We start from the raw sequence: 23,608 nt of genomic DNA on the forward strand, positions 1-23,608 counted from the left end.
TGACAGGGGTCTGGCTGCTGCCGCTCACCCATGCTGGATGCGGACGGCGGTCAGAGAGCACAGGAAGTTCACCCAGACTAAAAAAACACACCCAAACCAAGCCCGACATTCACGTGACTGTTATCTACACGGACCCAAGTGCAGAAATAGAGTAAGATGGAGAAATGCGGCAGCAATTAAGAAAAAAAAAAAGAAACACTAGAAGACTGTTAAAACAAAGTTACAGTCAAACATTTTGCAGACTTCATTAGTTCATGCACAGGTCAGAGAACCAATTTCACTTATCTTGCAGTTTAATAGAAGAGTTTTCCTTATTTTGTGATTCATGTTTTATTTAATTTTAATTTCCCCCATTTATTTATGCTTTGGAATTGCATTGATCTTGATCTCTGTTTAACCTCGATTTGTCTTCCAACAACTTTTAACTTTGAAAAGTTTAAAAAAAGTGACGTTTATTAACATTTTTAATAGTTTAAAGTGATATACTGTCTGGTTGGTGTTGTACATATTATGCTACAAAAACTTTGTAATTAACTGCCAGTTTAAATTAGTGTACCAGTGCTTCTTGTTTGTCTCCTACAAAAGCTTTTTTACGGTTTGTATCTGTCCAATCTTGCGGTTTGGTTCTCTTGAGTCTTTTTTTGTCATAAAAATAAATAATAATGGGTGTTGCGGTGGCACAGTAGGTAGTGCTGTCGCCTCACAGCAAGAAGGTTACTGGTTCTTTGTGGAGTTTGTATGTTCTTCCAGCATTCGCGTGGGTTTCCTCCGGGTGCTTCGGTTTCCCCCACAGTCCAAAGACATGTGGTACAGGGAAATTGGGTAAGCTAAATTGTCTCTAGTGTATGAGTGTGAATGAGTGTGTATGGATGTTTCCCAGAGATGGGTTGCAGCTGAAAGGGCATCTGCTGCGTAAAACGTATGCTGGATAAGTTGGCGGTTCATTCCGCTGTGGCGACCCCAGATTAATAAAGTGACTAAGCATAATGAATTCATAATTCATAATGAATGAATAAATTAATAAAAATATTTTAGTGTGCTTACTGTTCTCATTAGTCTTTTTAAAACATTTTTATTTGACATATTTTGTGACAGAACATCACAACGGTAGAGAACTTATGAAATGCTCATAAAATGTGTAAGAGGTTTAAAACCATGCCATCTTCATCTCACAAAAAAAGATCTGCTGCTATAAGATGAGTTTCTGACAAATCCAATAAAACAGAAGTATCTGTATCCTGGGCCCCATTTAGGCATTTAGCACATAAAAAACAAGGTGTCACGCAGTTATGACTTGCATGTACAGATACTACAGTATGTCTAAAGTGCAACCAGATTACATGAAAAGTGAGACATACTGTTCCTTCAAAAGTGCACTCGCCAAATTTCCTCCCTGCACTGTCAAGTGGTAACACTACCCATGAAAGAGAAGTTTCTGAGATCAGAACATTGGGCTACTGTATCAAAAATATACCATGTTTTTTTTCAATCACTCACTTCACAGAACAGCTGGTAGAAATGCGAGAGTAAGCTGCCTTTGGCTCCAGGAATCTCTGGCTGGGGCGCTGGGGTGCTTCTCATTTGCTCTCAAGTCAAACAGTCTGACCAGTCTGTTGTGGTTTGGCTTTAAAAGGTTAAATCTGCACATATGGTGGTCCATGGATCTGGTGCAAAAAAAAGACAAATCAAATAAAGGCAGCGTGGTTTTGTAGTTTAGACTTCTATTCACCTGAATTGAAATGAAAAGATAAAAAAATATACAGATTGGAATATATATAAGCATATATTTGTCCATAGCATATTACACAGTGCTCACGAGGAGATACAGTCAATTTAACACAGTGAATTGATCAGAGATCAGAGCAGAAGCTTTAAGGCAATTAGACAACGTGCGTCATTACAGTAATACAGTAAGGCAAAATATGCTTAACTTCACAAATATTCATCTTGATTGTCACATTATGAGACTTACTGCAAATCTACAGTATATATGAATGACAATTTTTCACAGATACTCAGCATTACCAGTGGAGATTTTTTCATAAATCCAGTTCTTTAGATTTATACTGTACAATATTTGGCAAGAGATCCATCAGTTTTTTATTTAAATGCAAGGCTGTCATGTTTTCTTTAACTCATTTTCCAGTGATACAGCAGATTCATGCACTGATCTGATAACAATACAAACTTAATAGAACTATTAAGCCATAGGAATGCCTTCTCTTTACTGTGAAGTCCCTTTTGTCTTTTTTTGCCCTCATTTTAAAAAAATGTAATGTAAACACTTTTGGAAATCCTGCAGATTAGGTTGGATTAACCCAGGTTTCTTGACATTTCCTGCTCATATATGGCCCTTGACATCAGATAAATGTAATGTGCGCTCCAGAGAGTTGCCTTAACAGATCCCCAATGGTGTCTTGAAATATACTGTTCATATAGCAGTTCAAATACTGTCTGTGGCCACGTACACACTGCAGCTATAGTAAATATTAGTAGCATTTTAGCACTATAATCATGTTAAGTAATTTACAGGAGTAACAATTACATTCAACAACTGAATTGACTTTTGAAAATGCAAGTGATTATAATTATAATTTGTATAGAACTGAAAAACTAGTTGTCAATGACCTATCAAAGCCTATTAAAGTCTTTTTCCCTATATGCTTGGTGCAAAGAATAAATTACAAGGTTTATCTCGACTCCTTAGTGTTGTCAGATCTAGCTATAAAGAAGTAAAATAAGCAATTAAAAGCAAACGCATTAATAAAATTACTCTGTGAGAAGAGTACCAGTGTTTGTTTTTCTACTGCTTCTTAAAATGAATCATGTCAACAAGGTGGAACACCTAACTGAAATTTGGTTGGAAGATGAAACTTAAAAAATAAGAAAAAGCAAATCTTTAGAAACAGTTGAAAACTGTCAAATAATGTAACAACAGCAACAAAGAACTATCAATGGCTCTTATTCCATGGTGTGTCGAAATTCTTGATTGTGACTGATGATTAAAATCATTTAATGCACAGATAATTGCAGTCAGTTTTGATATAAATGCACTTATCATGCACTAATAATGCGCTTCCCTCAAACATTAGCAGTAACCATAGCAACACAGTGACAGTTGCCGGAAACTCCTTCATTCCTCCTTTCTCTGTTTTATTTCAAGAACACTAATCTGTGCTTCATGCCAAAAATTGCACTGCAAAGAGCATGAAACGATAACAACCACATCGTTTTAAACAGCTCGTATGCACATTACCCTGCTCAATGTAACACAATCTAAATCAGAATGAGCCTGGGTTGGTTAAAACCACCACATCAAACCTGCAGCTCATTCAATAAATAGTAATAAATCACATTTTAAATCGCAAATTGCAATTTTGATCAGAAAAATTTAAATTAGATTTTTTTTTCTCCTCCAAATCGTGCAGCCCTACTGTCACTATATATTCTGCTGCTGAGTGAACGTGGCCTACAGTATGTGTGACCGATTTCAAATTTAGTAACTAGGAAGGAGAAGAGCTCATGACCTGGTCACAGAGAGAAAACAAGCAATTTGTGTATTTTAACAGCTCTTACACAGGCATGTTTAGAAGTCTGGCAACCTCTTCCAGATGCGCCTGCACATACTTTACAAAGTCAAGTACAAAAATGCACAAAGGAGCGTGAGCGCAACGTTCACACAAATAAACAACCCTTTTATCTCTTGCTCTTGTTCGCAGCCCGCATTCCCCCACACACACACACACACACACACACACACACACACACACACACACACACACACACACACACACACACACACACACACACACACACACAAACACACACACACACACACACACACACACACACACACACACACACACACACACACACACACACACACACACACACACACACACACACACACACACACACACAAACACACACACACACAGATTCAAACACGTTGCCAACCTAAAGTTGACCCAAAATCGATTTACTGGGGATTTCGCTAAAGCAAAAATAAGCAAGTGTGATAGTAATCAGAGAGGCGGGCTGGTTGACAGCAGGGTTTCAGCTAATAACCAGTCTGTCTCGGACCTTACAGCCTAACAGTACAAATCAGGGTTTAACCTAAAGATCCAGCGCTGTTGAAAAAGGAGAGGAACGAATGGATGGGAGGCTCTGTCTCCCTCTCTCTCTGCGTGAAGGAAGAAGAAAGACGCATCTGGCTGTGAAGAAAGAAGTCTGTTTTACAAGGAGACATGAAAAAGGATTAAACAGGCCGGGAGATGAAAGTGTAAGTAGAATATGCGAGAGTTCAGGACCAGGTCATGGAGCTCTGTATGCAATACATGTACAAAAACAGACTGACATTATGCAACTTTCATGCATATAGTGTAGGAGGAGTAGAACAGGATATAATGCACACAGAAAGGCACACAGGACTTCAAAACAGTCTTCAGATTTCTCTTTTGGCTTGTACATATGCATGAGCAAGGCAGATCTCTGCAGTACTGTATATGTGTGGATGAATTTTTTTGGTGTGGTTGGTGTTGGAGTTGAAAGTTTATGTCTTTGTTTCCTTTAAAGTCTCACTGTGTTCCCTTTCCTAGTCCACTGAAGGGTCCAACCATCTTCATAGCAGCATAGTTCTGTAAAAATGACAATAGTTGATTATAGAAAAACATTTAACATATTTGTATTCATGCATTTTTAAAGTATGCTGCTAAATTATACTCAATGTCTAATTGCAACAACGTGCACATTCAAACTGAATTTATTCCACAACAAATATACTGCAGTAAAAACAGCCAGTTTTTTGTGACTGTGATTACATTGCTTTTTCTTTTAACATTTTGCTATGTATTTATTTCTGTTAAGGAAAAACTTTTTTTCAGGTATTTTTCTTTAGTGTTGCATGTTGCTTCAGAAATCAGTCTACTACAGTATGCTTGGTCTTGAAACTATATGGTATCAGTGTTGAAAATGACTGTTAGAATCATCTAACAAATCTTTTTTTAATAATAATAATTATTATTTTGTTATGCAAGGAAAAAGTGCTATTGTATATTAGTAGTAAATATTATTTTTTAAATTAATTAATTTAGAAATAAACATATGCAAATAATTACTCACCCCTAATCTGATCTGATCTGATCTATAATATAATATAATATAATATAATATAATATAATATAATATAATATAATACAAATAATATAATATAATACAAATAATATAATATAATACAAATAATATAATATAATATAATATAATATAATATAATATAATATAATTAATATAATATAATTCAATATAATATAATATAATATAATATAATATAATATAATATAATATAATATAATATAATATAATATATGTACATTTATGCACAACTAAATATATTATACTTTTTATTTTTATAGGCAGAAATATCACTGCTTCCCACAGGTATGAAATAAACATGCAGTGTTTGCCGGATTAAAACACATCCTTTACCCACTGCACATAAATCGTTAACTACATGTGACACAAAAATTAATGTGATTTTTAACAAAACTTTTATTTATTATGACACTGTTATACACAGTTGCTTTTCAATTTGTTACAATAAAACAAAAATCCACTATTTCTCTTATTTTTATGCTATTTAGGAGCCATCTGCACATCTCTCTCTTCGGGCTACTTTATTGGCTTGACATTTAGAACAGTATTGCCAAAGCATTTCAGATACGTATAAAATATTTAATATATCAACGTCATCAAATGATTAACTTATACAGCAAATGAGATATAAATTACATCTACATAGAGTGCATCTCATTGGGTCCCTTTAGAGCATGTTCTTGCAGATGTTGATTGCACACAATGAGCAGAACAAAATGGGGCGAGAGAAGACTTTTCACTGGTTGATCAAATGTGAATGATTGGTTATCTTTTGAGGATATGAAAAAGTTGTAAAAGGATGATAGTATTGGTAAAAAAAATAAAAATAAAAAACTGTCATCAAATATACTTGGGAGGCCGTTAATATACCTTGGTGATGCACTCACGTAAAGCGTGGGAAACAATGAATATGTTTTACATCTTAAGTTTTGTTCTAATTAATCAAAATATTAATATACTTGTTTATTGATTTGAGAAACATTCTGATACTCTGAAATAATAGATCCATCTAGTTTTTAAGTAACCCTTTTTTGTCGCCTTTACATCATTTACTTGATATGAATAATATTAATAATTAACATAAGTACTTTTAATTGTAACATATGCGAATAATTTTGTTTAATTTGTATTGTATGTTAAAATTGTACATAAGATCCTTAGTTAAATGTGAACATGGTTTTGACTAATAGATGTTCGTAACACAGGATTGTTTGCACAGCATGTGCATGAGTCTTCAGCGTGTGCATTACTAAAAAACACAAGCCACAAGTTTCTGAACTGCGATCAGACACACACGTCTCTGATCAAACACTTCATGATCATAGAAACCACTATTTACACTTCAATCCTCTTCTTTAATCGACACAATTACTACCATGAGCTTGTAGGCAGACACACACACATATATACAGACAGAGATACTCACAGGGAAGGCGTAGAGAAATACTCCAAGGAAGAGAATAATGAAAAAGAGTATAAAGAGGCCCAGAATAAGCCACTTAAACCTCCTCCACACAATGAACCTAAACGTCTTATATGGGGACGAGAACCATAAGAATGATGTCTCGGGACGCCTAGAGAAAGACCGAAATAAGCACTATATTAGAAACTTTATATTAAATTCTGCAGCCCCACATTGAGCTGAGGGCCAATAAAAAGGTTAATACTGAAAGCTGTTATTGGAGAGGAATTGTGGGTGATGGGTTTTTCGCTTACTGAGGCTCCTCTAGATGGGGATTCATGTTGGGCTCATCTCGGCCGAGTCCTGCAGGCCTCTCATCCTGCTCCTGTTCACAGACTATTTCCAGAGACATCTCCACCTTTCCCTGAGTCACGAAAGAGAGAGACAAGCTGATAGCTGGAAAATGTGTACTGTAATTAGTGGTGTGTGATAATAATAAAACAATGAATCTCCAAATATATTTTAGAATTTCTTTGATTACAATAATTCAAGAATATTTTTTCTCAGTGTGTTTTTTGTTGTTGTTGGTAGCCTGACTGGTTTAAGCATGGCACAGAAAAATAAATATGAACTTAAAACTACCAGTAGGTCTCAATGAAGGATTAACTGAATAGTTCATTCAAATGACTTGTTCAAACTGATATAATAATTTGAAAACAAAGCAAGTCTTCATCAAACCATTGATACAAAATATTTGCTCATTTATTCAGGAATGAAACACTGCAGTGAATGATAGGCTGTTTGTTTAAATTCAGTTTTCATGAGATAATAGAGTGATTAAAAAATTATGTTATTACATTGTCTATTTTTCTTACTGTTAAAAAAATGCTGTAAAATGTACAGTATTGCTGCCAATTTTGGTTGCCAGTAATACTGTAAAAAGTAAAACTACAGCACAGGTGTAATAGTTAATTTACAATGCGATTGTAAATTTTGCCAGAAATACTGTAAAAATTGTAAGAAATACTGTAGTTTACAAGCGCACTGACAATTAATAATTACAATTACTGCTCTTTTTTCTCTGAGAGAAAGTTCTCCCAACCTTTGCACACGGATTCCCTATCCGCAACACGCACAACGCTCTTCAGCTTCGCGATCGACTTGTGCCTTAGTCGTTAAAAACACCAGTTTTGCTTCCAAAATCTTTTTCAAAATGAACAACCAACTTTCTGTGGTAAAGGAATTGCCATGTGTGCTATTCTACTATGCTCCTGAGGAGTAGATGATGTTTCAAGCACAGAATGATGACGCATGTCACGCAATGATTGTGTAAAACATCATAACCATTTACACTCCGACATAACCATTTACACTCGCATTGCAAAACATCAGATCTGTGTCTGATTTAAGACTACATATGAAAGTGGCACATATCTGACCTGAAAATATGAGATTCCATGCGGTTTGGGCTGTTCACACTGTCATTGCCTGAGTCACATGTGGGCAAAAAAAATCTGATTCGGGCCACATTTGGCTGCAGTGTGAACATAGCCAAACTGGCAATCAGTCATTAAAAAGTAAACAACTATAACTTTGGTCTGTGTGTAACTCTTACAGCAAGTATCTTCTTGTCTTCTTTGTCACAGACACACGGCCACCAGCCTTTCACCGTTTTCTGCTCAAACAAAGAGACCAGTTTGTCCTGGGACTGAGTGAGCATCTCAAGACCACACTTCTCTGGAGACTTCGCAGGACTCAGCATGTGGTTCAGATCCATCTCCAAAGAGCCTGAGAAAGAGATTCAGAATATTTATGTCACGCATGGCGAATACAACAAATACAACAGTGGAATATTTAATGTTCACCCAAGACTGTATATTAAGTAAAAGTGTCTTTACATTCATATCTCATCTGTAAATCGATCTGCTCGATCGTGCAGATTCGCACTCTATAACATCAGAAAGATCCGACCCTTCTTATCTGAACATGCAGCTCAACTCCTTGTTCAAGCTCTTGTTCTCTCCAAACTGGATTACTGCAACTCTCTACTAGCTGGGCTTCCAGCTAACTCTATCAAGCCTCTTCAACTGCTCCAGAATGCAGCAGCACGAATGGTCTTCAATGAACCTAAACGAGCACATGTCACTCCGCTGCTAGTCTGTTTGCACTGGCTGCCAGTTGCTGCTCGCATCAAATTTAAAGCTCTGATGTTTGCCTACAAAGTGACTTCTGGCCTTGCTCCTTCTTATCTGCTCTTACTTCTGCAGATCTATGTGCGCTCCAGAAACTTGCGTTCTGTGAATGAACGTCGCCTCGTGGTTCCATCCCAAAGAGGGAAGAAATCACTTTGGCGAATGCTCACGCTCAATCTGCCCAGTTGGTGGAATGAACTCCCTACCTGCATCAGAACAGCAGAGTCACTCGCTACTTTCAAGAAACGACTAAAAACTCAACTATTTAGTCTCCACTTCACTTCCTAATCTGCAATTGCCTCTCTGAATATCACACTAACTGTACCCAAAAAAAAAAAACAAAAAAAAAAAATACTAATACTACTAATACTTCCCTTCTTAGACTTTACAGACCTGAAACTTGCATATAGCACTTATTCATTGTTGCTCTTAGTTGTGTAAATTGCTTCCTTGTCCTCATTTGTAAGTCGCTTTGGATAAAAGCGTCTGCTAAATGACTAAATGTAAATGTAAATGTAAATAAACATCATCAATGTAAAATAAGCATAACAGGATAGAAGCAAAAGTCAGCAAGCAACCTAAATTTTTCCAATCATTTCCCATACGGTCAGTCCAAAAAAAAGTTTGTCCTTCAGCCTCCGCTTCTGGCAGTCTGTTATTTCTTTGAGGTTTTCACATCGTGGTCAGATGCTAATTATTTCACGAATGTTCATAGATCAGAGTATTTTATAGAGGTCTTTAAAGAGTCAGCCCATAACTCATTTTTCTTGCAGTTTGTGCTGACATGCTGGAAATCAGGTTCAGCTGATAATAATAATATCAGCAGTAAAGACGTTATAGGGGTCTCGTGTGGTCTGAATGATGTATTTGCGTTAAGGTTGTTAAGCTCATTTATGCTGACGGTCACACTTCACAACCTCACACAGGTTACGGAGGTAGCCATCACCAAAAAAAAAACTTCATCTGCGCTCATGTCCATACAGACAGCAGAGCTATAGGTTCAAAACAATAAACCACACACATGGTCCTATCAGTGTGGTCCAGTCCCACACAGTACTTTTCTTCTGTCATGTCAAGGCTGAAAAATACGCAGAAGGGCTTTGTGGTGCTGCGCAAGGTTAACACGGCTGAATTCGCTGAGCTGAGGAGGAGGCTGAGGAGTGATCTGACATGAGGGATGACGAGTGGCTTTTTGGTCTTACCGAGGAAATCATCAAAGGAGAACTTGTCATTGTCCCAAATCTGGATAGTAAGTTTAGGAGGAAGCTTCGTTTCAACTTTATCCAGACTCCAAAAGTGCTCCTGGAGAGAAGGAAACATGGTGTGATTGATAGAGGTTCAGACAGAAGAACTACCTACTTATTAATTACTGTAGCAATTTTTCTGATGAAAGTGTAGACGTTTGTTTCATTTGTGCTACTGTAACCATGATAAGTGTAAAGGTGAAATTATTTACCAGTTATCTTTGGTAATTTTCTAAAAGTTTTAGGCTCATTACTTTTATATTTATATGACTTTTTCTGACATCTAATGTGCAAGGTTAATCTGGCTGATTCATTGAAGCACTGTTTTATAATAGAAACCCAAGTGTAAGGGCATATGTCCACTGGAAGTGTAAGGTCACATGTCCACTGACGCGTTTTTGACCTTTTTCGTTTAGAAATAAAAAATAAAAACCTTTGAAGTAGTTTACTGAGTATTATTCAAGGTTTCTCCATAAAGCATTTTTCCCAATGAAAACAAGTTTTTTTTATTTCAATGAGAGCACAGATTTTTTTTTTGTTTTTTGTTTTTTCTGTAGCATGATAAAGTGCTGAGTGTCTTTAAATTTCACTGGCCATTTTTAAATGTGCCATTAGTTGGAAATTGATAAACTTTTTGGGTCACACTTTATTTTGTTGGTCTGTTTGTTGAATTTAAGTTACATGCCAACTAATTCTCATTAAATTATATGTAGACTGTTAGGTTGTGATTAGGGTTGGGGTTAGGGTTAGTTGACATGTACTTGCAAAGTTTCTTATAGTCAGTTAAATGTTTGTTGAAGGAGCAGTATCAACAGAAATTAAGCAGACAGTCTACTAATGCTAAAATTGACTATCAAAATAAAGTGTTACGACTTTTTTATCTGTTTATTAAGCTTTTACAGATTAAAAAAAAAAAATTACAGAAATATTTAAACAATGATTATTTTTATCCCTACCATTTAAAACAAAATGGAATTACATTTAATCAAAAAGAAAAAAAGAAGAAAAACAATAAAAAAATAAAAATAAAAACTTTAATAAATTAAAACAAAACCTGTACAAAATATACATGTACCTTAATAACCCAACATTATACACATTATTCCTAAGGTATTTTTACAATGCACTTACAGTTGAAGTCAGAATTATTAGGTCCCCCTGTTTGTTTTTTATTGTTTAATGTTTTTTTTCAACACACTTCTAAACATAGCAGTTTTAATAACTCATCTCTAATAACTGATTTATTTTATTTTTGTCATGATGAAAAAGTCTAATAATTTGCTAGATATTTTTCAAGACACTTCTATACAGCTTAAAGTGACATCAAAAAGCTTAACTAGATTAATTAGGTTAAATAGGCAGGTTAAGGTAATTAGGCAAGTTATTGTATAACAGTGGTTTGTTCTGTAGACTATCGAAAAAATAAATAGCTTAAAGGGGCTAATAATATTGAACTTAAAAAGGTCTTTAAAAATGTAAAAACTAATTTTATTCTAGCCAAAATAAAACAAATAATACTTTCTCCAAAAGAAAAAAATATTATCACTCAAACTGTGAATATTTCCTTGCTCTGTCAAACATCATTTGGAAAATATTTAAAAAAAGGACAAAAAAAATAAAAGCAAGGTTAACAATTCTGACTTCAACTGTAATTACAGTTGAAATGAAATAAACAGTATTTTATGTTTTTTTTTTAAATTCAATTCCTCTTTATTTCTTCAGCACTTTTACAATGTAGATTGTGTCTTAACGTAAAAACTCTAGTAAATTAAAACTGCATCAGTCCAGTTTTCAAAGTTGAAGTTCAGTTCAGTGTGGTTTAATTTTCACTGCTGGAAGACCAAAACACTGAAGAGCTAATCCATCGATGCGCAGCTCCACAACTCCCAAACCAAGCAAGCCAGTAATTTTCTGGGAGACTAGCAGCTATCAGACATACAAATTGAATAATCACATGTAGGCATGTGGGCATGGGACGATAAGAGGTTTCAAGGTTTACTGTGGTTTAGAAAAGTCGAGGTATTAAAACCGCAAAAAAATTCTGTTATGCCGTTTTTATGGTTTATGTACTTTTACATGTTTTTTTATGACTATTTTATTTAGCTACTTTATGGCAACATTATCCAACAGAAAAGAACCTTCCACATCACTTGTCAGACCCTGACTCAGAAAACATTTGAAAAACAAAAAGCTATAACACCAACATCCAAACATGCCATGAACCCTAACAGTGCAGTGGCTTACTTTTATTCAAAGAAAGATAACCAAGGATGCCTTTTCAGGTTGTAGAGAAATCTGTAGTTTTTCAAACTAATAAAAACAGCAGAAGTCAATGATTTACTTTAATTATTAAGCCTGACATGTTTACTGTTCCAAAATATTTAAAATGTTTCTTAAAAGAAAATATATATGGCCCTATCATACACCAGTCTCAATAAGGCCAAAGACTAGCGAAACCCTAATTTCAGACTACCTGTAATTTCAGAACAGCAAAACCCTCATTTTTACGTTTTGCGCCCCGTTGTTTAACAAGCAAATTCATTTGCGCCACTTTGTGGACTCGTAGGAGTTCTGGTATAAAAAGGAGGTGTGTTAAGGCGCATTGTTGGCACGTTGCTATTTTGAGGAACTGAAATAGACTGCGCCACTGACCAACTAAAGGCTGGTCTAAAGTCCAGCACAAAGTGCATTTGTACAACGTTATTATTCCTAGCAGTTTTATATATTATGTGCATATGTATATTTGCTATAATAAAAACAAGTTTAGATCTGTCCACCTCTTCGGTTTTGGAGACAAATGTGTCACCATATAGGGCATAAGAATAGGACGTGTGTTTGGTTATAACTCAGTTTTTTGACCACACTTCCTTATTATTGTTCATTTATTCATTTGCTGGAAATTAGAACTGATTTTAGAAATAGTTTGGAAACAAATCTTTCCTCTTAACAAACACAATTAAATATGTAGACTAATAGATGTCTTTACCGTTTTCTTACTCCAGTAACGTAAAGAAGTAAAAGTTAGGTAAAAAGAATGTGAAGAGGCCGAATGGAGGAGGCTCGTTCTTTATCCTCGCACTGTAGAAGTTTGTTTTCTCACTAGTGAAGCATTCAGTTTTACCTACAAAGTCCCCCATGTAAATAGCAAATGCGCCATAGAGCGACATAACTGACTCCTAAAGGGAATGGGAGATGAGACTCTGATTGGTTTAATGCCAGTTATGCTCAAAATACACACATAATTCATTAAGAGACTAAGCACAACTCTGTTAGAACACGTGCCTATTTTTCCATTCTTACAATAGCAAAAGTGGATTCAGACACAGCTTTAATGCTTTTGTACCATGCGTTTTACACTTTGCACTTAGATTGTTAAATTAGAGCATAGTTCAATGGGGAAAGGTTGGTGTTTATTACCAAGACATTTAAAAAGAACATATTTTAGACCAGTAATTACAATTCTGTGTTATCATAATATTTTTATTCAAGGTTGTCATACTGTCAGAATCTTATACAGGCCCATTCCAACAATATAGTCTTCATCGTATCTAACTACTGTATAATTAATCTTTCATAAAGTACAAACATTTTAATTTCTTGTGTCTGAATGCTGTCAAATGGCTTGAAATGCTCACACAATCACAAGCCTTAAAAACACATGCAGATGATATACCTTTTGGTAACTTTATGGTTAAACTTTGCAATGACTCCACATGTGTTTTTACAAGAGCACCTGGTCAACTATAATCCTGACTCCACATTGCAGATCCTGTGATGTGACTACTGTATTGTGAATGCTCACATTGTAGTATTGATGCTGAAACGATATATATTGTGCAGCCCCAGGAGAAACAGTAGCAGAAATAATCTGACAGGCTTGAGAAAGACAGAGTGAGGAAATGATCGCGTGAATGTGCGAAGCAGAATTAGAAAGCGGGTGAGAGACAGAGAGGGAGAGAGTCAGAAAAAGAGTGTTAGCGACTCCCGATTCTGCACCCCACCGCCAGACGAGATTCCAGCAGCGTGATGGCATTACTGTACCCGTGATGGATGAACGGACAAACACGGCCAGCATAATGAACACACGCTTCACAGGGCTGCACTGCTGCCGTTCACCGGTAAACAGGCTGCACGTCCAGCCTGACAACCGCGTACAGCTCCATCAAAACAAACACTGCAAATAAGAACTCACTTCCAATCTATCACTGAGAATCCGTCTCGCTATGTATCAGCTCTATGGTGTGTTGTGTCCAAAAAAAAAAGCCCAGCCAAAGTGGATCTATCTTCTGACAGCTGTTGTGGGCAGCTCTCTCCGTTTAATGGGTGGAACCGCTATCTTCAATCTTACCATAACTGATCTCTCGCCTGCCAAAACCTCACTTTAAGTGCCTTGTCCATCACGACTGTTTTCTCTGAGCTGGCTTGGCTGAAGTCTGGACTGTCTTGCTGTTACAAGATGTTCATGTACCACGTTCAAGCGAGTGGAAGCATGCCAGATGCAGCCTGCAACATATCTGGGTTTGAAACATTGCATTTAACACCTGCCAACTGCACTGATATCCTTCAAAATGTGGGCGTTAGGCGAAACCTCTGCAAATCACGCAGGGTGACCCGCGGATCACCTACTCAGACTCAATCAAAGCTGGAGATTTCTGTGCAGAGTGAGGATATGAATGTTGACAGGCCTAGCGTCACCCGCTAACCACTAAACAAATACAGTTTGAGTTTTCATGTCTTTCTTAGTTGATGTTAAGGATGCATTGAAATAAAAATTCTGGGCCAAAACAGGAAATTTCAGGTGCTATTGGCTGATAAACAAACAGAAAAATGAATAATTATTAAACAAACAAAAGAAAAACAAAAACATTTTAATGGATTGTTTTAATATTAGATTTTTTACTTATTTCAGGAAATTCTAAGTTTTATTTAACTAAATATAATACAAATGAATTAAATTATCTCACCTTTAAATTGACCTTATTTGAACCTTTACAACAAATGGAAAATATTTTTGCACATAATTAAGTGAAGTTTATTTATAAACTAATTTTGAGAGGATCATGTGCTTATGATTGCTTGCGGCTGGTCCCGCATTATCCAATTTATGAATCACCAATCAGATGACTCCTAAGCCACTATAAATACCCTAAGTTCCATATAACAGCCATCTTCGTTTTGAAGAATCCCCCCTTCCACCCTTACTCCTCCTCCTTTCCTAGATGGGTGGCACGGTGGCCCAGTGGTTAGCACTGTTACCTCACAGCAAGAACGTCACTAGTTCTAGTCCTTACTGATGGATTCAAATTTTCAAATAAAATTCAAAAAAATTATTGAGAAGAACTATTGCCAGTAAAGTCACTAATCTTACCCAAACCGTTTTCTGCTTTCTTACACTATCTGTTAAACTTTTGTTTAAGCAACAATTGATTGAGAAATAATAATAATAAATATTATTATTACGCCATTTAGTAAATTGTAGTATTTCCATAGCAGTTTAAACTACCCTTTCAATATGTACAACAATAATCAAAAAGAAAGAGCTTTGATCTTCTGGGGAAGAATATCTGAATGCATCAGTTACATCAGGTTTCCACTAATTTTGTGTGCTAGAATGTTAAAACGGCCCTCATATGAGTTGTCAGTCACTTATATGGCCACCTGCCAATTTTAGTTTGAGACTGCTGAATTTTGGTAACCTGACATCCTGACCTAAATCTAACCTAATATTAACATCTTATTACACTGTGTGCCTGCTGGGAGGGATCATTTAATTCTGGTTTATTGATCATTTTATTCATACAGCAAGCAACATCAAATTCAAAAATAAAAAAGCAAAAAACTAAATCTGTGGACACTGGACAGGCAAGGTGGTGTATATACTTGATTGATATTTTCTGCCTTTTTTCTTTCTGTAAAAAAACGGTAATGGTAATTTCAAAGGGACCATATAGGATTCCTAGATGTCAGATATTCTTGCTTTCTGCTCACCTTTTTATCAATGGTGCACAGTTGTTCCGCAGGTAAATAGTGGAAGGGGAAGAGGAAGCGCCAGTTAAAGTTACCCTCACCACCCAGCGATCGGTAGTGCACGTCTGTTTTCTGCTTGTTCTCCTCATGGCCGTGCATCCAGCTAGGATTGAAAAAAAAAAACATTCGCAATTACCCTACACCTTATTTCCAACACATTAGAAGACAATGCTGCTCAGCTGTAATTGATCTACACCTTGGGTCTATGGTTGCCTCGCAACTGTGTGTTTGTTGCTACTGATCGATTATTTTTGCAAGCCATTGTTACTATTGGTCACAGTGGCAACAGACAAGCAACAGGCCAGTGATATGGGAAACAAGAACTACTCAATCTAAGCAGAGCTCATACACATAAACCCAACAACCCCTTTATGACACCCAGATGTACCCTTTCACATAAATGTCACTCATCTTCTCCCCGGTAACGCTGACATCATCCAAGATTACATCTCTTGTGTTCCATATAATACAGCGCAGGAAGAACCTATGGGGCAGAAAACAAGGACTTGTTTAGATTTTTTGAGAAAGACACACTGACAGATAGTGAGTGAAATGCTCTTACTTTTTAGCTTTGCGTGGGGTGATGTTGAATGGAGGACCTGGAGGGCCTAAAGACTTAGGGAACAGGTCCACCCACATTTGTAGTCGCCCCTGAGTATTGGAAAATAAATAAGTCTCAGTGAAGAGTGACAAGGCATCTTTTGCATGACATACAGTAAACTCTATGAAGCAACATAACTATGCAGATTTAAAAGTATGCTTACAAATACAATAAAATCGCTGAAAATAACTGCTAAAATACAAGTTGCCACTATGTAAAAGAAAATAATACAAATAAGTATATTACAATAAATAAAATGAAAATAAATCATATTATACATGAGGTACAGTGCATCCTGAAAATATAAAGTGAGCTCACTTTTTTCACATTTTTTAAGTTACAGCCTTATTCCAAAATGGATTAACTTCATTTATTTCCTCAAAATCCTACACACAATACCCCATAATGACAATGTAAAAAACAATTCTTTTGAAATTGTTGCAAATTTAAAAAAAAAAAAAAAACCTGAAAAATCACATGTACATAAGTATTGACAGCCTTTTCTGTGAAGCTCTAAATTGAGCTCAGGTACATTCTGTTTCCACTGATCATTTTTGAGATGTGTCAGCAGCCTAATTGGATTTCACCTGTGGTAAATTCTATATATACAAGGTCCTGTCTATATAAGGCCCCAGGTTTGACAGTGCATGTCAAAGCACAAACCATGCCTGAAGCCAAAGGAATTGCCTGTGGACCTCTGAGACAGGACAATGACCCAAAACACACAAGCCAATATATCAATGTAGTGGCTTTACAGCAACTCGGTGAATGTCCTTGAGTGGCCCAGCCAGAGCCCAGACCTAAATCCTTTTGAACATCTCTGGAGAGTTCTGAAAATGGCTGTACACCATCACTTCGCGTTCAATTTGACAGAGCATGAGAGGTACTGCAAAGAGGAATGGGCAAAAACTCCCAAGGACAGGTGTGCCAAGCTTGTGGCATCATATTCAAAAAGACTTAAGGCTGTAATTGCCGCCAAATTTGCATCTACAAAATAATGAGCAAAGGCAGTGAATACTTATGTAAATGTGATTTTTCAGGTTTTTTTACTTGTAAAAACTTTGCAACGAATTTAAAAACACTTTTTTTAAAATTGTCATTATGAGGTATTGTATGTAGAACTTTGAGGAAATAAATTAATTTAATAAATTTTGGAATAAGGCTGTAACATAAAAAAATGTGGAAAAAGTCAAGCGATATGAATACTTTCCGGATGCACCGTTTAATAATACATTTAAACGCATTAGATACATACAAGAGAATGACACTTGTAATGTAAAATTAACTAATGAAATATGGAAATGCAATGTCCTGTGTTTATATAATAAATAAAACATAATAGAATTTTGGAAGTAACAATAGAAGTAACAATATGTGACGAATAACCTGTTCTATATCTGGCTGAAGGGGGCTGTAGAGGGGTCGCGTCTCGACATGTTCAGGCACCAAACCATGCCTCCTCAACACCAACAGAGCCAGACGCTCCATCACTGGTCCCAAGTGAGGGTTAAGAGGTTTCCCTTCATCTGCAGTAAACCATAAGGTCATTATAATTTACATCCACATTGACACACAAGCTCCAAAACAGAGTCATATCAAACTTCCATGTTTATTCAGGTTATAAGAGTTTAAAGTGCCCCTATTTTGCAATATAGAAGGTCATATTTTGGTTTTGGGTGTCCCCAACAAAAGGCTGATATGCATGCAAGGTCAAATACACTTTCATTGTCTTATAATATGCATTTATTTTTATCTTATTATCCAAATAATTCCCATATGATTCATTCTGCGATTCATTTGTTCACAAACCCCTCCTTAATCTGTGCAGATTGGACCGATGACCTAGTCTGTTCTGATTGGTTGACTGCGTTCAGTGCGAGACAGAGAGAAATGCCCACCATAGCTATGAAGTAGCAGAGATTATGTGAGAGGCCAATGCAGGAATGCAATAAAGAAATGCAGTTAAACACCAGAATATTATTGTACTCTTAACGCTAACCCTAATAATAACAACGACACATTCAGCATTAACAGCCAGCGAGTCCGGTGTTTCAGCGTAGGTTATTGTCTCAAAAATCTGAAAAATGACAGGAGCAAACACAGCACTAGGTTGGCTATACTGTGGTGTTGTTGTGAAAATGAACTTTAACTCTTTACTGCCTGCAGCCGAATCTACGTCTGTCAGTGATCGTCATCTTCATGTCATGATCAGTCCCGTGATCCCTCACGCTCCGCTAGTGTCTGAAGGGAACACGCATTCACATTTTAACAGATCTGGAACTACATATTTGGTGATGTACCATGTCGATGTTGTCGCATTCAAGCAAAACATCCTAACCCAACTTGATTCATTTATTCAACTCTGAGTCGACCATTTTGCTATAGAATCAATAGTTTTAAACACGGTGCACTTTTAGATTTAAACCTCAGCTGGATGTTTTCATTCACATAGTGCTGTTACAAATGGCATGGAAGCTCATTGTAAAAAACCCATAATAGGGGCTCTTTAACAATACTAAAGAAGATTCATCATACTGCTATTTTCCATTCAAACCATGAAATGGAACCAAAATGTAACCTCTGATTCGATATGAAGAACATTTGGGCATCAAGTTTTATGAAGTCCAACAAAAAAGCCAACGTTCATGAAGCATTCCACTTAAATAGTCGGAAATGTTTATCTTTCCCTGTTCCTTCGATGATGCGTTGATTTCATTGCTGTTGATCTAAGACGAGAGTTTTCCCTTTCGAAACGCAAAAAGAGAGAGCGAGAGAAGCAAAAATAAAAAAAATAAACGCCCACTGTTGAGTTTATGGTTTGAAACCCTGTGTCACGTCCCTCAGGGAAACACGGTCGGAGTCTGGAGAAACAAGGAAAAAGACTGAAGTGGAGGAAGACAATTTGTGCCATGAAATGCCCCAAATGGCCACCTGATAATTGCTTTGACGCGCGGGTTACTGCAGTTACGTGGACCAAACAAAGAGATGTAGTTTTCCTCCACCAAGAGACACAGGAGCGTGAGGCTGAAGGAGGCGGTTGTGTTGACCTTGGCTGAACATGCTTGTATGCTAGTTCACCATAAATCTGAAGCCGACCTCTGGTCCCAAAGCATCATGGAATTGGAAAACGGCTGGAGAGCTTGGCTTTCTGTAGGCCCTGTGTGACATATGACTGGTAGAAAGGCGGCTACGAGACTTGAAGGGGCTTCAAGGTCAAGCCAGATGTGTTGGGAGGATCTGATGGAGGTTACACATCGCTAACATCGACTAGCATAACTTTGCATTATCCTCCCAAAGGCGCACTTTGAAACAGAATGGACGTCAGGTTGCTGTGGCAAGGAGTGATGTATTTGCTACGAATGAACGACTATGTCAGAGGTGCTGTATGTTTATACAGGTCCTTCGTCTTTACAATATCGCACTTGTTTTTCTTCACACAGAGGAACAACTCATTCTTTCCGCTTATAGCGCCCGAGTAGAAACAGCCAAACGGCTTCACCGACAGCTCTGTGATCCCACACACACAGATATGATGTATGGCACAAGCCGAGACATATATCGTTATTCTTTTTCTGTCAGTATTTTTACAGAACCACAGCCGATCTTGTGCTCAGCTCGCTTTTCTTTTTTTTTAATGACGGAAGATGTGATGGAGTCGGGCTGCTGCTTTGATTAGCTCTTACTCGTGACTAATGCTTTCAGCAGCTCCAAAGAAAAGACTTCCACTTTCTTTTTTCGCCGTCCAGCCCGCGGGTTTAATAGGTTGCGATACTTGCATTCATTCGTATATCTTCACTATCTGTCAAGCCACTTTTTGATAACGACAATCGAAGAATTAGCGCTTATTAAAATCAGCGATAGGAAACTAGGTTTAGTTGAAATGTGTGTTTGGGACACTGACCAAGGTCTGCGACAGTGTATTCATGTCCTCTGAAGTAAATTCGATCCTGCTTGTAGACGGGGAGTTTGTAGTTTCGCCTCTCACACAGACGATGAAGTAGCTGAGATGGTTTAAGTTGATCTCGCCACTGGTTAATTCCTGACCTAGAGTCAGCACATAGAAAGAAAAAGAGTTCATTTAGAACACAAAATGGTTCTTTGAACCATCAGAAGAGTAATCATCTGCTAACTATAAAATAAACAACTTTTCTCCATTGTGCAGAGCCGTATTTTCTTAACTTAATAGACTTCTCACTACACTAAAAATTCAGGAGTAAATCCACTCAGTTTCCGCTAATAGATAAACAAACCCAACTGCTGTGTGTCCAGATTTTACTCAACTGAGGTTAAATCTATTTAAATAATTTTTCAACAATTAGTTTAAAGTAATATACTTGTAGTTGCTAATAATGAAATACTTGTATAGTATTTATTTCTCTTAATGATAATTTCTATAGTGATTATATTTGTTCCACTGTAACGGTGGTGTTGGAAAGTGTATTATTCCAGAAAACTAAACAATACAAAATGCCACTTGTTTTAGTTGTACCTTAGTTGTGTGCCAGATAGAGATATCTGGCAAAATAAAAAGAATAAATACGCGGCTAGCCCTCACCACCAGTTACAAAAATTAAACCCAAAATAAATAAATAAACAATGTGAACTAGATATTCTGATTAGGGTGTAAAACATTACTCATATGAAGCTTATGTGTGTGTTGTTTCAAGAAAGTAATCATTTATTAGTGTTTTATTTTCATTTGTTTGTGTTTGTTTATTCTTCATTTAATTATTAAATTTAATCATATGATCATTAGTTATTTATACAATTATCATTATGTCATTTTAATGATCATTAGTTAATAATTTGATTATTATTGGATATTATTTGTCATTTTATTATGTGCTTATATTTTATTAGAATTATTTTATTTCATTAATTCATTAATTATTTCATTTTTCCACATTGTTATAATCTTATGACTGTGTGGATTCATGCAATACTTGTTTTCAAGCATAAAAAATAAGAGGATGTCTCACTTTCAAGATCTGTATCGTCTCTGGACAATGTTGTGAGGCAGTAATTTTCCATTGCTGTTGCTTGTGGTATAATAACACCTGTTGGATTTATCCTGGTCAGACAAAGTCTGAGCATTGAATCATACATAACTAAGATTATTCAATAGACACTGGTCTTTCTTTATAATCATTGTTTTGTCTCCTGCTTCTGCTCCTCTCTAGCTTTCTCATTCAACTACCATATTAATAAGTGACTTTAATTAAAGAGTCTTTAATTCTGTTGAACACTGGTTAACAGGTTTGGGCATTGGGTGGCTCCACTGGCCTGTCACTGACTACCCAGGGAAACAGACATTTTCTGACAGAATCTGGTGTCCAGGGCTAAATCTTAATCTGGCATGAGGGGGGTCTAACACATAGTTAAGGTTAACTAATACGTAGGGCCAGATGGAATCTGCGGACAATTTTTGCTTTTTCTGTACAGAATTTTGTTAAAAATCTGTGGATTTAGGCAGAATGATTTTGGGAGTATCATAACTAAAATCTTATTATATGAAATAAAAAGTAATACCGTGTAAACTTTTATTTAATGTTTACAATTTATTTAGTAAACAAAACAAGTCTCTCATATAATATCTCTACTAAAAGACAGAAAATATTACTTTACAAACTGTATTGTAAATAAATCATATGAATATTTTCATATTATTCAAAAACATATTACTGAAATTAATAAAAAAACTGAATAAATATAAATTTACACACATTTACACAAGTAAATAAACAGAATCAATAATGGGCTAAAAATCTGCGGAATTCAGAGCACACAGATTTCATGTAGGCCTACTAATACGTTAAATAATGTAAACAAATAAGACCCTATGGGAATCTTTTCATGATTTAAATATAAATATCAGTAAAATAATGTCATGTGTACAATCACATTTGAGACTGTGTGAACCAGAAAAAAATATTATACAGTACAAAAATTACATTACAAAAGTCATGACAAAAAATACTTTTATGTTACTTTAACTTATTTTAATAATAAATTATAACTAAATTATACAAAAAAGTTCACTTAATGTTTTATTAAGTTTTAAGTAAGTTGAGATGACTAAAAAAAATTAATTTGAACAACTAAAAACAATTATTTGAAGTGTATCTGAAAAGTCAGAAAAAACTGTTTTGTCCAAGCTGGAAGACTAGCAACAACAACCTAAACAGCTTGGCCAGGATTTGAGACCAACTACCTATTTTAAACTGATTAAACTGTTTTTACTGAGTCAGAGAAGATCAGCATCGAAATATGATTGAATCTGACGAAACTCAACAATCAAAGTGCCCAAACATGTTCCGGGAGATCCACTGTCTCACAGAGTTTAACTTCTACCCTAATTAAACACACCTAAACCAACTAATCGAAACCTTTAAACAGGCTAGAAACTTCTAAACAAGTCTGTTGGAGCTGTCTGAGGCTCAACTCTGCAGGACCGTGGCCCTCCAGGAGTTGAATTGGACACGCATGGGATATTTCATAGATAAACGTACACATTAATTTCCTGTTCTTTACAATTTTCATAAAGACTAATAATAAAAGGGAGATGAAAGGAAATAGTATGACAAATAGGATATCTCTTACAGACAGTAGGACTGCGGAAGGCCGCAGCGAGCACCATGACGAGACAAGAAGCGGTTCTCCAAATCAATGATGGTCTCTCCGATTTTCTCATCTTTAGTCACCATGTCGTAATCATAGAGTGTAATCTTCAGGTCTTTCTCAAGAGGCAGACAGCAGGTCAGCTCAAACATCCTACAGTAGATGAGAAGCAAAAAACAAACTTTTTTTTTTCTTTTAATACTTGTCGGAAATAATTTTACCTAACAAGGTCCTAATTCACAATCTCAGTATTCTGCCATCATTGAACTACCAGAACAATCTTCCCTTCTTGATCCAAGACCCTTAGGGTAAGGGAGTCATCATTATTATGAGTGTGGCGACCCCTGCTGGTCTGCTCCATCCTTGCAATGAC

The 23,608-nt window shown here is 36.2% G+C and overlaps 1 protein-coding gene across 43 annotated transcripts in view; it reads right to left on the reverse strand.

Annotated features, from left to right (window-relative positions):
- Window positions 1-1,764: 1,764 nt before the first annotated feature.
- Window positions 1,765-23,608, reverse strand: part of dysf (dysferlin, limb girdle muscular dystrophy 2B (autosomal recessive)) — a 156,801-nt gene continuing 134,957 nt past the window's right edge. For 39 of the 43 annotated variants that reach the window (XM_073906788.1, XM_073906791.1, XM_073906792.1 and 36 more), the window contains 11 exons: window positions 23,218-23,388; window positions 20,519-20,661; window positions 18,004-18,143; window positions 16,579-16,667; window positions 16,405-16,500; window positions 15,978-16,119; window positions 9,948-10,047; window positions 8,169-8,341; window positions 6,868-6,977; window positions 6,578-6,725; window positions 1,765-4,637 (listed from right to left, as the gene is read on the reverse strand). In XM_073906788.1, the coding sequence (XP_073762889.1) occupies window positions 4,578-4,637; window positions 6,578-6,725; window positions 6,868-6,977; window positions 8,169-8,341; window positions 9,948-10,047; window positions 15,978-16,119; window positions 16,405-16,500; window positions 16,579-16,667; window positions 18,004-18,143; window positions 20,519-20,661; window positions 23,218-23,388 (1,372 nt within the window). In that variant the 3' untranslated portion in view covers window positions 1,765-4,577. 43 annotated transcript variants of the gene reach the window in all.

The sequence above is a fragment of the Danio rerio genome, chromosome 7 (assembly GCF_049306965.1).
Source record: "Danio rerio strain Tuebingen ecotype United States chromosome 7, GRCz12tu, whole genome shotgun sequence".
Lineage (NCBI taxonomy): Eukaryota > Metazoa > Chordata > Actinopteri > Cypriniformes > Danionidae > Danio > Danio rerio.